This window comes from Cryptomeria japonica, chromosome 11, assembly GCF_030272615.1.
Source record: "Cryptomeria japonica chromosome 11, Sugi_1.0, whole genome shotgun sequence".
Lineage (NCBI taxonomy): Eukaryota > Viridiplantae > Streptophyta > Pinopsida > Cupressales > Cupressaceae > Cryptomeria > Cryptomeria japonica.
The window spans coordinates 665,670,245-665,686,839 of record NC_081415.1 but is presented as its reverse complement, the minus strand read 5'-3'; the positions used below and the strand labels follow the sequence as shown (position 1 = coordinate 665,686,839).

Genomic DNA, 16,595 nt, shown 5'->3' with positions numbered 1-16,595 from the left:
ATTGAAAAATAAAAGGCAAGATTTGTAGCCAGAGGATTTTCTCAAAAGGAAGAATAGACTATGAAGAAACATTTGCTCCTGTAGCCAGATATACCTCAGTCAGGGTTGTACTAGCCATTGCAACAGCTAAGGGATGGAAGGTACATCAAATGGATGTAAAGACAGCTTTTCTTGATGGAGAGATATCTGAAGAAGTATACCTAGAGCAACCTGAAGGGTTTGAGATCCATCATGCAAAATCTCATGTGTGCAGACTCAAGAAAGCTCTATATGGGCTCAAACAGGCTCCCAGGGTCTGGTATGAAAGAATTGACACATATCTATCAATACTAGGCTTCTCTAAAAATGATGCAGATCCTAATCTCTACTACAAACAGAATAAAGGTGATATGCTAATAATAATTTTATATGTTGATGACTTATTAATCTTTGGAGAAGATCACCTTATAGATCAATGCAAGAAAGAGCTATCCAAAGAATTTGATATGAAGGACTTGAAATTCCTTCATTATTTCCTAGGGTTGGAAGTATGGCAGAATCCTGATAACATTGTTCTAAACCAAGGCAAGTATACATTAGACATCCTGAAGAGATTTGGAATGCTCAACTGCAGACCTATGACCTCTCCAATGGAGACCAATCTTCATAAACTCAAAGAAGCAGCAGCAGAATCACCTTCTACTGACCCCACTCTATACAGGCAAATGATTGGGTCTCTTATGTATCTGGTAAATACAAGACCAAATATCTGCTATGCAGTAAATGCCTTGAGTCAGTTTATGTGTGAGCCAAAGGAGATACACCTGGTAGCAATAAAACACATTATGAGATATCTACAAGGCACCTTAAATCTTGGTCTAAAGTATAAGAAAATTGATCTTAATCTACACGGATTCTCAGATTCAGATTGGGCTGGAAGTGTGACTGATCGGAAAAGCACCTCTGGGTGTTGCTTCAGTTTGGGATCAGCCATGATATCCTGGATCAGCAAAAAGCAGTCTTCTGTAGCGCAAAGCTCCACCGAGGCCGAATACATTGCAGCCTCCATGGCTGCCCGAGAAGCAGTGTGGCTTAGAAAGTTGCTTGTGGGATTGTTTGGTAATCTGATGAAACCTACAATCATCCATTGCGACAATCAAAGTTGCATAAAACTTTCAGTGAATCCAGTATTCCATGATAGATCCAAACATATTGAGATCCCATACCATTATGTACGAGACATGGTAGACAAAAATGTGATCAAATTAGAATATGTTAGTACGGGAGATCAGACTGCAGATATTCTGACCAAACCACTTTCCAGAGTGAAGGTTGATCACTTCAGAAAAGGTTTAGGTATGATAGAAAGGTAATATGCTTTGTAAATAAGATGTTGAAAATCTAAAACTTCTTTTGTCATGTTGAGACAATATGGGTTTTACCCCCTGTGTTCATATCTAAGAGGTGACGATTTCTCGGATTATGAACACTTGTATGCAGACATCATAAGGTGACAATCTTATGATTCTCAAACCAGTTATCATGTTGGATCTCTGGTATGTCATGGATGTGCCATGATGGTGTTGTGATAAAACATTTGAATAAAATGTTTGTGCACATATCACAATATGGATAAGATGAGAATTTAACCATTCTCATATGTTTATCCTCAGTGTTGCGTGTTTAGGCAATACTAATATCACATGTCTAGGTGATATTTTGTTATAATAAAATGATTAATCCTTTATATCACATGATTGGGTGATACCTACTTAGAGTAAAATCTTATATTTGTATCCTATGTCCTGATGATACTTCATATCATATGTATAGATGATATATATTCTTGGAGACTGACATTATGAAAAGAAATGTGATGCAGGTTACTTTATCTATCTTCCAAAAGCTAAGAGGGAGTGTTAATGCATTAGTAGCTTCTGCAAGATAAGACTCTCCTAACTCTCTACTCTATTATTAGTTTACTCATTCATGCTTTATGTTTATCAGACTATAACATTGATCATAATTATGATATTGATATTGGATAATGATGGATTAGATTGACGATCTACTTAACTCTCTTAAGCGTCAATCTAAAGGGCTATTAGGCTACTAACCCGATAGCATATTAATGTCGATTCATATATGAATCGGCATTAATATGCTATCGGGGTATTAAACCGATAGCATATAATGCTAACCGTAATTGTTATTTACTTTATATTGATCCATTATTATATGCTTGATACCGATTCATTATTGGGTATGTTTTATCTGAAACAATTAACAAATACCGATTCATGATCGGATGTGTTTATAAAGCGTTGTTATCATTAACAGTGATACCGATTCACCATCGGGTATGTTCATAAGCACTAAACGATTCATTATCGAGTATAAGCATTGTTATCATTATACTGATACATTAATGTTTGTAGCACCGATTAGTTATGGATCGGTTAATGTTAGTAAGGGTCACGACCAAGTGACATCTTGGTCGGACATGTCTAAAAGACATGTCCGATCAAGGTGCCACTTGATCGTGGCCATCCTACTACTTATACATTATTCAAACCAAAGGAGATGACATTGAAATCGATACATGTTCATCCTCCTAACCTACAGTAAAAGAAAGATAGCAATATTAGTGTCATACTCATAATATCAAAATTAAAATACACCATCCTGCATATAACCTGTTCATTAAATTGGAAATTACAATACTTTTACACTTCCAAGGCATGATAACGATCTAACTAAGGCTCCAACGCACAAAATTGGTCCAAATTTGAAACAAGGAGGAGGATCTTATGAAAATTTGCTCTAGACCCTTTGGAAGGGTCAGGAACAATTTTTGCTATATTGTTCAATTTACCTCACATTTTCATCATTTCACAATCCTGAACTTAACCCTTCAAACCTCCCCCCATCATGATCACACAATTAGCCTCTTTGCCCAGCTCAAACAAGGAGAAAATAGGGATTTCAAAGGATTTTGCTCTGGACCCTTTGGAAGGGTCAGGAGCGAAATTCATGATTAAGACTCAATTTCATCCCTTGCTTGCTCCAAATTACTTCTCAAGGCAAGTATATAATAATCTTCTCTCCACCAATGCCTTAGGAAAGCAAATCTAGATCTCAAATATGAGCAAATTAGATGTTTTAAAGAATTTCGCTCTGGACCCTTTGGAAGGGTCAGGAGCGAAATTCACATTTTTGGACAAACTCTTCATATTTTGAGATCACTACTCATTCAAATGCATGCTTGGGGATATCTTCAAGTTCAATTCACCCCCATCAACATTTGGCTTAACACAAAATTGGGAGAAAAAGGGGGCTTTGAGAATTTCGCTCTGGACCCTTTGGAAGGGTTAGGAGCGAAATTTGTATTTTGGCCTAATCTCATCATTTCCTTTACTCCAATCCACCTTGCAAGGCAAATACATACCATTGTGCCCTCAACCATGCCATAGGAACTAAGGTTTTGACGTCACACAAGGAGAAAATATGGAAGGGTCAGGGGCAAAATTCACATTTAGGCTCAAACCTTGACTTCATCTCCAACATTTCCTTATCCAAACAAGTGCTTTGCCTTCAAAAATGTCTGGGACAAGGATTGGTTCATAGTTTTGGGCAAGGTAGAATGCCTTATGGAGGAATTCGCTCTAGACCCTTTGGAAGGATCAGGACCGAAATTTCTCTTCTAGGCTCAATTCAACTTGTTTTCCACTTGACTTTGCCTTAGGCTTGATCTTTGATCTATTTCCTTCCATGGTCTTGCAAATTAACCCAACCATTCAATGACTTAGGTGAAATCTTAGTCCTAGGGAGATTTCGCTCTAGACCCTTTGGAAGGGTCAAGAGTGAAATTTGTGAATTTGCCTTAGGTACCACTCAAACATCCAAACTTCTACCTCAATCACATTGCTCTTACCTCTAACAAACCACCTTGAGCAGTTCTTGGCTCAAGAATTTGGATTACAAGGACATTTGAACCATTTCGCCCAAGTACCCTTGGAAGGATAGGACCTATCCTAGAATTTCGCTCTGGACCCTTTGGAAGGGTTAGGAGCGAAATTGATGAATTTTAGGTTCAAATCTTGACCTTTTCATCAAACTCTCCAGGTCAAAGCTTTCCCAAGGCGTGCCCAAAGGATAAATAGGTCAGCTTCACATCAATCCATGCCTAGGACTTCATCATTCATCAATTTGATCAAACTCAAACCCTCAAAGATGATATTCACTCACAAAGCTTCATTGACTTCCTTAAACTCAGACAAGACATAACCTAGCAACAAGGGCAAAACTTAACCTAAGGAAGGCTTTCAAAGAGACCCTGACCTGGACCAGCTACTGACCCACCTTAACTCAAGCAGAGCCTATTATCTTAATAATCCTTCTGACAACTCTCCAAATGCAAAGGCTAATAGACAAGAGCCTAAAAGACCAAGGAAACAAACCCTAGAAAGCAAAAAAGTAGGGGTCCCCATTTGCAATGGGGCGATGTGTGAATACGTCACAACACAACTCCATGCCCTTCCACAGGTGCTATATAAACTCCATGAAACCCTTTTATAAGGATTGAATCTACTTCCAAATATTGACACCCTCACTCTGACCTTCTTTCTTTTACCCATGACCCCTACAGATAATGTTGCACCTCAAACATTTGCCCCTTGTTCATTCAACGATAGTCAAACCATTGTCCACACCTCCAAAAAAATAATACGCCCTCCTTGGGAATGCTTAAAAACTTCAATGAATCGGTAGGTATTCCCTTTCCAGGTGGCAAGAGATGTAGCTTTTGCATTAAATCTTCAAACAAGGTGATGAGCATATGTGGTGTGGGACTCTTTTCACCTACAACGTCCACCTGTTTGAGTATTTATTTCTATTTAGCTAGCACAAATATTCCAAATATTGGCAACCAGCCTGTTGTTAATTCAATACTTCCAAAATATAGATTGCTTATGTGGTGACTCCCCCACAACATCCAATATAACACCAGACATCTTGAATTTAGGCGGCCTTCATTACATATGGAAAGTGGTAGCCAATTTGGTACAAGCTCATAATATAAATAAACCAATCTGATTGAAGATTATCTTTTCTTTACAAATTTGTATTTTGCAACAAATTTGTACATGTGATTTCGTCGAACCCAGAAAGATGCATTGCTACAACTCAAATTCTTACTCCGCATGAATGAACCATGGCCATATAGGCTAGGGAAGATCTTTCACTCTCAAAACCAATCTTCACTGTAGGGTTTTCGTCCTAGGTGGTAGAAATCTGCTTAACTGCACAACTGAGGTTTCTAGAAAATATCAAATGCCAAAAATGCTCAAATGAGTCTCCTCAACCTCATTTTATAATCCCCTATGGAGCTTTCCAAAAATTATATTTTAAAATCAATTTTCAAATAATAATACTATAATTAACATAAGTCATCTTTTAATTTTTTCTTTTTTGATAACTAAATATATAATTATTTAATTATTAAATTATTTTTCACACATCCAACCATAGTTACTGGAAATGTTATAATAGACCAAAAATGAATTTCTACCATGCCTTGAAACATTCTTTCATCTCCATAATTCACTACCACTATCAAAATTTTGACCCAAAAGAATGGCGCTCTCCAAGGAAGTGGGAGTCTTCGAAAGAAAACTACAAAGGCCATATAAAGGGACATTACAAGGTTCATGCTTCCTAGTTCAACATGCCATCCTTTTGATTAACATCAAATGTTTGATGTTCTTTGATTGGCACATGGCAAAGAAGGCCTTCAATTGTGAATCCTAAAATCAAGGATATTATGTAATAGTTCTCTTCTAGATCTTAATGCAAGCATGAATAGGAGAAAATATAGTGTGCTTCAAAGGTTCTCTAAATATATATAGGTATGCATGAAAAAAAAACTTTCTTGTCACAAGCAACGAGTATTTGTACGTTAAATATGTGATTGAATAATTTACAAATTATCGAAAAAACTGGTTAATCTAAAGGACTTCAAAGATTGGGTATGTAAAGGAAAAGTAAACTCATAATTTAGTAAAGCAAAGAAAGAACACAAGCTAAAAACATATACAAAGATGTAATCTCTTTATAAAGGGGAAAATTCACTGGCAGATTAATAGATTTTGTGGGTGAAATTTGTAAATAGTTAGACTTATTAATTCATCCCAGGAAAGAAGACTAATAGCATTTCAAAACTCAAAATTATATCATATTCATTTCGAGAACAAGAGGCGTTCAAAGAAATTTAGATCTTTGAAATATGATTCCATCTAAATGCACCAAATTCAGAATTGGTCTATACTCTATAGAGCTTAAAAGATAATCCCAAAGTGAAAATGAATCAAAGTTTATAACGAACTTGTTGAACTGCACCAAATTCCTTTTTAATGCTTCCTTTACGGTGCATTGTCTCACGATGGACAGCACTTTGTCGAATCATCTCTAATTCCTCCTCAGTCCAAAATACCTGCAAGGATATGAAAATTAGCATAGCTTAAATTTGTTTTTTTCCCTCAAAGATGGCTTCAAAAGGATATCATTATATCTACAAAAAGTATAACACAAAAATTGTGTTCATTATGTTTATTTTCTTTTCAAAGCTCACGTACATCAGATAATAAATATCATACATCCGATACATAGTAACAAATGCAAAAAAATAATCATACAGTTCAGCATTAGCTGATAATGGATTTGGTGGAAGTAAGCTGAAAACACCTGAGGGTGTGTGGATGAAATCTCCTAGAGTTAGGGTTTAGCTCAAATTGATGAAGCTGCAAAAGGAAAATCAAGGATTAGCATGAGGAGGTTCATTAGAGATGATGATGAACAACCTTTATGATACCTTCAGTCCACATGGAATTGGATACAAATAATAAGACAATGCAAAGGCTATCTTAAGAGGAATATGAATGGCTAGTTAAAAGGGATGAGGAAAGCTTTAGGTGAAAGGGAAATCAATGTTAGGTACTGAAAGCAATCAAAATAGCCGGTTAAATGACTAACAAATAAAAAATATTATTTTGGAATTTAACATGGAAACAGAGAATATTGAGATCTCATATAACATATCAGGATGATAGGAAACATAGTGACAGATCTGGTGGTCAAAGGTGAGTGAGAAAGTTGCAAGATGTTTTATACTTGTTCTTTTCCCTTCATATAAATAAAAGATAACATAACTCAAAGGACTGCACCAAAGCAGAAGAGCTTGCTCTTATTAAAAATTTGAAAAAACAGGAATTTAAAAAAGAGGAAAGGCTTCTGCCCAAAACAAAATGTCTTTATGTCCACTCCTTAGCGACTTTTCATGATTGAATCAAATAGAAGAGAATGACAAACAAAAATGTATAACTCATGAAAGCCACTAGCTTTTATTTTTGCTAAACTCTACTGATGGAAATATGCTGGAAGCAAAAAATCACAGACATTAAAATATTGCAAATTATTTACCAGGGAGGGTTATATCTATTGCCAGGTAGGGTAGCCAATTACGTGCCCACTTTGAAGAATTCAAAAGAACAGGGAACAACGGATAATAATAACTATTAGAATTAATTAATTGTGTCCAGCAAATCCACTCATATATATATAGATAGATAGATGAGATCTGATTATATATCCTACTGATATATATATATATATAGATAAATAGATAGATAGATAGATAGATGAGATCTGATTATATATCCTACTGATATATATATATATAGATAAATAGATAGATAGATAGATAGATGAGATCTGATTATATATCCTACTGGTAGTAGACAGTAGTAACACTGTCTACCTTTACTGTAGTAGGTAAGGTAACCGTATACTGTTCTAGTAGGTATGGGTAACCCACTACTGGTAGGGACTAGATAGACTTGGGGATGAGATATTTTGAAAGGTCAGATTACTTATCCCAATAGGTACGAATTGTGAGACATGTCAATAGATATGGGGATCTAGATATTTATTTTATACTCATTGCAATACTGGAAAGATGGAAGCAGGATTTGAAACCCCTTCTCCATTATAGTTTATTAGGAAGATTGGCTCATTATTCGTAACTATTGCGGAAGGATGGAAGCAAGGCCTAAGGCTACCCATGGAAGGAAGGAAATACCTATATCTGTCCTACCTATAGTGGTAGTGGCAAGAGAGTAGATGCTTAAATTTAATTTTCAAATTTATGTCATATTTCATCTTCCCAGTTTGGTTAGTTAAAAACAACTAGGAGTTTGTAATGCCCCCTTCCTAACCAGTTGAGTCAGTGGACCGTTAGCCTATTCAGTTTGGTTCCGATAGACTAATGAGTAAGAGTTAGGGAACTTTGGAGGCAGTCTTTCCAGCAGTTTATTTGATGTTTAGTTGAGTTCCCACCGTTATTATGATCATAATGCCTTTTCGGAAGTGATTTTGGGTTAGTCTTCCAATACTTACTATTTTTAGTAAGTCAGTTTTGAGCACTGACTAAGCCAATTGATAGGGTTACTATTTTTAGTATTGTCAATGGGCTCAATTTTGATGATTATCTCAGCATTTTATATAGTCCAATGGTTTTAAATAAAATAAAAATAAGTTATTAATAAATAAAGTTAAATTAAATATTAACTTTATAATTATTTTATTAATTAAGTAAAGGGACTATAAGGGCCAGTTACAAAGTGAAAGGTGATTTATTTTAAATGAATGGAACCTTTTTATATTTGGATGCTACATTGGAGGATTAAAAAGTGAGTTTTATTAAATTAAAAGAAAAAAGTGAAGGGGGTCAATTTTCCTGGGAGAGCTATAAAAGCAGTTTCGAGGAGCTCATTTCTCATGTGAATATTGGATATTTGATATTGCTTGTGCTTCTAGAGGAAATTGTTGTTCTCAGGTTTGTGAGAACGAAAACCCTTGCAGGCAACATTCTCCACGTTGTTGAAAGACACAATCTAGAGGATTACTTGGTTTTTTAATTCAGGAAACACACTAGAGCTTTCATGGTGATTCATTTTATATGCATCTTCTTAGTTTATAGTTGCAGTTTTTTGGAGGCTTATTTTCAGTTTGCAGATTGGGTGTGAGTGTTGAGACATGGACCAGCTAGGACTCGAACCTAGGACCTTCCATACGCTGCTGGAGTGCTCTACCACTGAGCTACTGGCCCCTTTTGGACCAGTCCATCGTCGGTCCGGGTGTGGCTTATTTCCAACACCAACACCCCCCCTTAAGCCACACCTCTCGTGTGCTAGGGGCTCCTAGCCTGGACCTAGCTCTGATACCACGTTGAGACATGGACCAGCTAGGACTCGAACCTAGGACCTTCCATACACTGCTGGAGTGCTCTACCACTGAGCTACTGGCCCCTTTTGGACCAGTCCATCGTTGGTCCAGGTGTGGCTTATTTCCAACACCAACAGTGAGGAAAGTTGGAGCTATTATTATCTTGTTTTGTGCTGGTCGTACCATTGCCATTGCTGGTCGTACATGTGTAGAGGGATGATGAGTTTCTAGTGACTTCATCTGCTAGGGTTTGGAGACTTTATCCTGTTGTTTTGGGTTGCTCAGGTCTGGAGAACACAGAGATGACTTTAGTTTAGCCAAAGAAGGTCAACCTAGGGGGTGTGGCATCCATTTCAGTGAGCCAGATTGCATATTTTATGAACAGAACCAGCTATTAATTGCTGCATTTAGTGGGTATGTGGAATCAGATATGTAATGTCATTTTATGATCTAGGTAGCTCATAGTTTTGAGAAATTTTGTATATTCAACTCAATAAAAATCTAGAATTTTCAACTCTTTAATTATCTGAATATTGTCAAGTTTCTGAGAAATTAGTTAGCTGCAAATATTTCTGTTATCTGCACTTTATTTGTCATTTCAAAACTATTGCAAACACATTACAAAACAAAAAAAAAATAAACAAAGACAAAACAGGGCTGCATATTACAGAGTTAGCATCTCGCCAAAAAACTCTAGGTCTAGATTCCTGTTGTGACCTAATTCACACATCGCCCCACCGCAGATGGGGACCCCCTTTGTTTTCGCTTTTAGGGCTTTTGTCCTAGCTCTACAGTTTCATAAGTCCATTTTCTGAGAGAGTTTTGAGTTTGAGTTTCTGAAGTCATCCCGAGCCAAGTTTAGAAATCATGTTCAGAATCATGTATGAGTGTTGTCAAAGTACTTTAAAGGTTTGAAGGATGAGGATCGCAATTGGTTTGGGTCATTTCTGACAACTTTCTATTTTTAGAAAAAAAAAATGTTTTTTTGCTTTTTTCTGCTTTTTTGAAAGTGGCACATTGTTTTTGTTCCTCAGGTCATTTCATCTCTGCCCATGTTATCGGAATTTGAAAATCTTGTCTCTAAGTATAAAAAGCAGGGCTTCAAAAAAATTTCTTTTTTCTAAGATTAGGGTTTTGTTCCTCGGATCATTTCAGTCCTGCCCATGTCTTCAGATTCGAGAAATTTTGCCTCCAAGTGCAAAAAGCAGGGCTTTTCTTTTTCTGCTTTTTTCCAAAATTAGGGTTTTGATCCTCCAGCCATATTACTGCTACCCATGCCTTCAGAATGGAAAAATCACATCTTGAAGTGTAAAAAGCAAGAACCTAGGGTTTTGTTCCAGAAGATCAAAAATGAAAATGGCACGTCCGGATGGCATCATGGCTAATCAAATTTAAAAATAACATTGGAAATTGATCAAATGGATGGCACATGGCTGTCCAGATGAAAATTCGCCCAAGGCATATGGCATGATATCCTCAAACCAAGCATGGAAGCAAGACATGACGTGATGTAAGCCAAGTCCGCCTTGGCATGAGACCTTTCAATTCCGCCTTGAACATGTCCAACAAGCTTCACAGTTCGCCTTGGTATAATATCTTCCAAGTTGGCATGGCAAAGAAAAGATAAACTCAAGCCAAGACAAAATGTCCAAGCATCAGCAGACTCCTACCATCAGTTAACTAACTCCTGTCAAAAGTGAAGCAAACTCCTACATATGGTTAAGCTTAAGCTAGACATGAGAGACATGGCAAAGACCCTTCCAAGTCTGCCTTGGCAAGACTCCTTCCAAGTCCGCCCTACCATGGCACAAGATGAAGATGTCCGAGACTCTTCCAAGCCCGCCCATGGAAGAGCATGCATGATGTGCTAAAGCGCAAGACAAACTTGTCCAAGACCCTTCCAACTCCGCCATGAAGAAAAGCAAGAGACAAACTTGTCCAAGACTCTTCCAAGTCTACCCAAGGGGAAAAGTTGAAATAGCTAACAAGGCATAAAGTCCGTCCTTGGTTAGACACCTCCAAATTCTACCTAGGCAAGTGTGGAAAGAGACTATCAAAGTCCGCCCAAGTGAAGATGGTGAAAATGGAAAAAGACCTCCAAAGTCCGCCAAGGATTAAAGCACAAGTTAAACATGGCTAAGACTCTTCCAAGTCCGCCCTTGGAAAAGCAAAACAAGATGATCAAAGTCCGCCAAAGGCAAATATGAAGATGAACAAACTAAGGATGTAAAGCAAGCTTGGGAAAGCACATTGAAGTTGGCATGGCACATTCCAAGTCCGCCCTCTAGAGAAGGATAAAAGCAAAATAAAACAAGATCAAAATAAGATGGCTAAGCTCCTTTCAACTCTGCCATGGCACAAGCAATGTAAAGTCTGCCTTGGTCAAATGAAAGGTGGCAAGAACTCCTCAAAGTCTTGACATGGAAGATTAAAACAAGTTGGAGATGGCAAAGACTATCCAAAGTCCGCCTAGGCATGAAAAATATGTGCCAAACACATGCCAAGTCCGCCTTGGCAAAACATACTCCAAGTTCGCCCAAGCAGATGATAGAAAATTAAAACAAAGAGAAGATTGACAAGATAAGAAGTTCGCCCTCTCCCTCGCATGTCCAAGAAAGCTTCAAGTCCAACCTTGATATACAATCTTTATCGTGCTTTTTGAAAGGAATAGACATAAATTCTTATCGAGCATTGAAAGAAACAAGGACTTAATATTTTATTTACACTTCATTCAATATCGATATGAAAGATAGAAGATATTTCTATTGGGCAAGAAGTGTGAACGGCAAAGCTTCTCCAGGAAACAAAAAAAAATGCAAACACGTGAAGGGTATAAAGGAATTCTGCATGATTCTTGGGGCGGATTTGGGGGTTTTCGCCTGGTATTAGGGCATATCAAGAAGAAAAACGTGTTTTCGAAATACATAAGGAAATTGGGGGATAAGCATGATGCACTTCATTCTTCTGCTTGCAGTGCGAACAAGGGTTTCGGCTCTGCAATTTTGTTATTTTCATCTTTGCTACTTCAAAGTTTAGAAGGTTTTGCTTAAAAAGTGTGCTGGAAAACATTCTTGACGTGAATCTTCATCTCACAGGTCATGTATTCCGGATATACCCTGCGAATTTGTTCTACCTTCCATTCATTGTTTCTTATGTTTTGAAATATGGTGTTGTTTAAAAAAAATCGTGATATGTAGAAGTTGCATTGCTACAAAGAGTTTACACTTTTATTATTTGTTCATTATTCTTGTGTACTTGGTTACATTTGTGCTACATACCTTGAGGACGCATTCCCTCTTTCAAATGGGTGTCATTTCTCAAATCAGTGTTTCTGCTAGAGTGGGTTGGCTAGGAAACATCTCTTAGCCATCCTCAATGAAACTTTGCATTTGTCCTTTGTTATGTGTTCCCATAACATTCCCAGCACATAACACATTTCCCACATTTTTTATAAGTTTGGGGTAATCTAGCCATCCTTGCAATGGCAAGAGGGGAATGTCTTGGACCCTTGGCATCCCCCTGCACTCCTAAGGATGGCTAGATGTCCCCAACCAAAAAAATCGAAACAAAAAGGCATGAGAACGTTGGTGGACCTCCCACCTAAACTAAGGCTTATTGTGCACCTAGAAAAGAGAAGAGAAAAGAGAGAAAGCTATTGAGAAAACCAGCGAGATATTAGAGCAAGGAGGAGGCCATTCAAAGTACGATTTTGATTTCTAATTAAGCATCTCACCATTTTGTCACGAGTCATTGACTAATTTTATTGTTATATCAACTATGGTTGAATGTGCATTTTGATATTTGTCATCTATCTCATTATAAATTAATAATCATAAAGCAGATTTATCATCTGAATTCATTTGAATGTTCATTTGTTACAAAGTTCACTTCATAAGTAACAGCATGCTGTTAGAGTGTAATGTTCCATTTTAGGCAAAATTGTTTTGTGAGCATTTAGAGCAGTTTCCAAGTTTTCTGATAAGCTACTTGGTGAGTTGGGGATAACTTCGAAGTTCTTGAAGTGCTCAGGTTGTGTCTTGCAGAGTTGTTGTTGGTTGGCAATGAGTTCAAATTGTTATATGGAATCTCTAAAAACATTTGGAATCAATTTCCGACCTTTTGGATGCTCACCAAACCTCCTAGAGAAGCAAGCTATTTTTAGTAAGTTACCCAGTTGCTTCAGTTCATCATCCTATGACTCAAGTATCACTGTGGTATGATCAAAATTGCATAATTATGTCATCTAGATACTTTCTACAACTCGGGTAAGCTATCAAGTAATTGTTTGATTAATTCACTTAAGTTGTCTAATGTGGGAAATATTAGAAGGACAACTTAGAGTAATAGCCCATTAATAAGGTATTAAAAATGTGTTTTAAGCTGAACACTTAGGTTTGAGGGATTTTAAACATGAAAAATAATATTAATTCTTCTAAAAAGTCTTTGTAAGGGAAAAAATAAATTATTATATTTTAAAATTGAGCATATCCCTCCAAAAAGCTATATAAGGAGGACATGGGCTCATTTGTGAGGTTAGACTAGAAGAATGTTATTTGCTTTTGTTGTACAAAGAACCAAAGTTCTTCCAAATCTTTGGAGGACAAAGAACCTCTTGAGATGACTAGTTTCAAGGACAAAAACCCCCCTAACTAATTGTTGTGATTTCATCCAGGAGTCACCATTGTGCTACAAATTGAAGCTTTAGTTTTTTGGGTTGTAGATATGGAAGATTTTGATGTCTTTTAGAGTTGCAGATTTGATATTTGAATCTTTGTTGGTCCTTTTGATTTGTTTTTATTATTTTCCCCTGCCCATGACAATCTTGATTTTCTGCTATGACTTAGAAAACCCTAGTAGAAATTCTTTGTTGTAAAAACCCATCTAGATCTTGCTCCAGCAAACCAACCTAGAGCTTCCTTGCTACTCTAGATCAATCGGTCTCTAATGGTTCAGATATATTAGAGTAATATCTTTATTCATTATTATAAATGGTCAATTATGTAATTTATTGTACATTAGGTAGTTTCTATTTTTCTTCATTTTACGATTGTTTCATAATAGAAACATTGTCTTCACGAATGCTATATGTACATCTCAATTCTTTTAATAAAATCATTGCATTTCATGAACATGGTATCAGAGCGAGAAAGAACAAAAATTCATTTTTCCTAAAATTTCGAAAGAAATTTTTGAAGGTTTTTGAAACAACATTTTTTTTCTACTGAAGATTTTGAAAAATTTATTCTGAAAATTGTGCCTTCATTTGCTTGCGTCGAAGGCAATCTCGCATCATTTCTTTGGGTATTTTTTCGTGACTTCTTGTCGTGATCTTCTATGCCCATTTTTCGTATTATTTGACACAATTTAATATCGAAAGGTTCTGCGCACAACGTGATTTTTTTGCACCTGTATGTGCGCGCGACGGCGTAGATATTTCAGCGATTTTCAGTCGCATGACGATTGCGACTTCATTTTTGCCTAGGATTTCTACTTTTTTTCCTACCGAGATCTTCATTTTTCTGGCGCCGTTGAGTCCGTTTTCTGAACCCAACCAAAGCTGCGACTTGGTCTCTGCAACGCCCTAGGGTTTTCCAACACTCTAATTTCTTTTTCATCAACAGCTTCTTATTCTTCTACCCGCGAATTTTCATGGCTTCCTACACAAATTCTTTTGACAACCTAGGGTTTTCATTCTATCGGCTAGGGTTTTGCCAAAAATCCTCAATTTTTTGGTCGGAACAATTTTCAACCTACAGATTCTTTGTGGGTTTTTACGAAGATTTATGGGTCTTCGTCAGAATTTTCTAGGTCTATTGACAATCTGTACATTGGGATTCATGCCAGTCGTACTTCATATTTCTTGAAGTTTGTACATGAATTTGCTTATGTTTTTGCATTGGGATCCGTGCCTCGGATTACATAATCAGTTTTTTGTTGGCATTTGCATGAAGATTGCATTAATGATATGTTATGTTGTCATTGATGTCAATTGAACTGGTAATGATATTGTTGATATTGTTGTTATTGTTGATGTTGTCTTATAACCGGTAGGAAGAACTTTGTGAAGGTTATTGTAAACCAGTATGTAAGTTTGTGAGTTGAATCGGCAATTGGAGTAAAAGGTTAAACCCTTTCTATGTTATGTAACCGGTAAACCCTACCAGTTGTTTTTGTTAAACCCTAACCGATTAAGGTTGTTGAATTGGTTATGTTGGTTTATGATCTGATGTTGAGTGGTAATGATGGTGACACGTAAGGTCATTGTATGAAGACAAGTTCAAAATGTTTTGGCACAATTGTTTGTCTAGGGAATGAGCAAAGTGTATTGCATCTAATGCAAAACGTGTGATGAGTTACTGAGCTCGATGAAGCGGTAATCAAGGAGCGGATGAGGTTTTCTTGATTGATGTGTAGAGATTGCTATGAAATCCAACGGTCATGCTTGTATTGACTTGTTTGTAATCTCAATGAGAGGATTAGATTTTTTGTTATGTTACCGACCTAATTGATTAGTATTTAAGGTTGATGAAGTTGTTTTGTTTAGTGTTGGCAAGAGTTGGCAGAAATCAGTTGAGTGTGTGGTTGCCGAACCGGAGAATGAGTCTGCAATTTGAGTAAGGCAGATAGAAGCTTAAATGGATTTGATCAAGCAAGTGTAGTGCTATTCAAACAGATCAAGAAACTCCTGTTGTTTTCTAACAATTACAGCAGAATTGAAATCCCCTAACCGAGTAAGCTCTAACAAGTTTGGTTACTTATTAAATCTTCTAACAAGGTGGTCCATTAGATTGGATTTTCAAATCCTCTACTGAGGTTACTCCTTACAGGGTATTTGCTTCTAACAATGCATTTGTAGTTAATCCCTTAACTGGGTGATTCCTAACAGGATCAATTCTTAACAGTACTTTTGTAAAAGCTTTAACAGGCTTGGCTCTAAACAGGGCGAACTTCAGAAGAGTTCAGATATTATCTTGTGAGTCTCGTCTCACCGTGGTTTTTACCTATTTGGGTTTTCCACGTATAAATACTTGTGTCATGTGGTGAATGTTTTTGTGGTTATGATCTTATTGTTGATTTGATTAACTATTTCTGATAAGGCATGATAACCGGAAGCATTGAGAAATGAAGAATTGGCATATGATAAAGCATTTGGATGTTTACAAGTTAAATGTTGTTTATTGTTAAGTTGTTGTAACAGTCAACCGGTATTCTTATGAGTATTGATTGACAGTGGTATTTCATTAATAAGTTTACTTCGTATATTTGAGTTTGGGAAGTTTGTATCAGTTTTTCTATTTACTGATTCACATCCCCCATCTCAGTAATCTACCGGATAC

General features: G+C 36.7%; 1 protein-coding gene across 1 annotated transcript in view; it reads right to left on the bottom strand.

Moving 5' to 3' along the window:
- The window catches only part of LOC131078987 (fructose-bisphosphate aldolase-lysine N-methyltransferase, chloroplastic), a 137,515-nt gene that overhangs the window by 78,767 nt on the left and 42,153 nt on the right, over nucleotides 1-16,595 (bottom strand). The window contains exon 6 of the mRNA XM_058016851.2: nucleotides 6,362-6,469. Within this exon, the coding sequence (XP_057872834.2) occupies nucleotides 6,362-6,469 (108 nt within the window). The remainder of the gene's footprint in view (nucleotides 1-6,361; nucleotides 6,470-16,595) is intronic.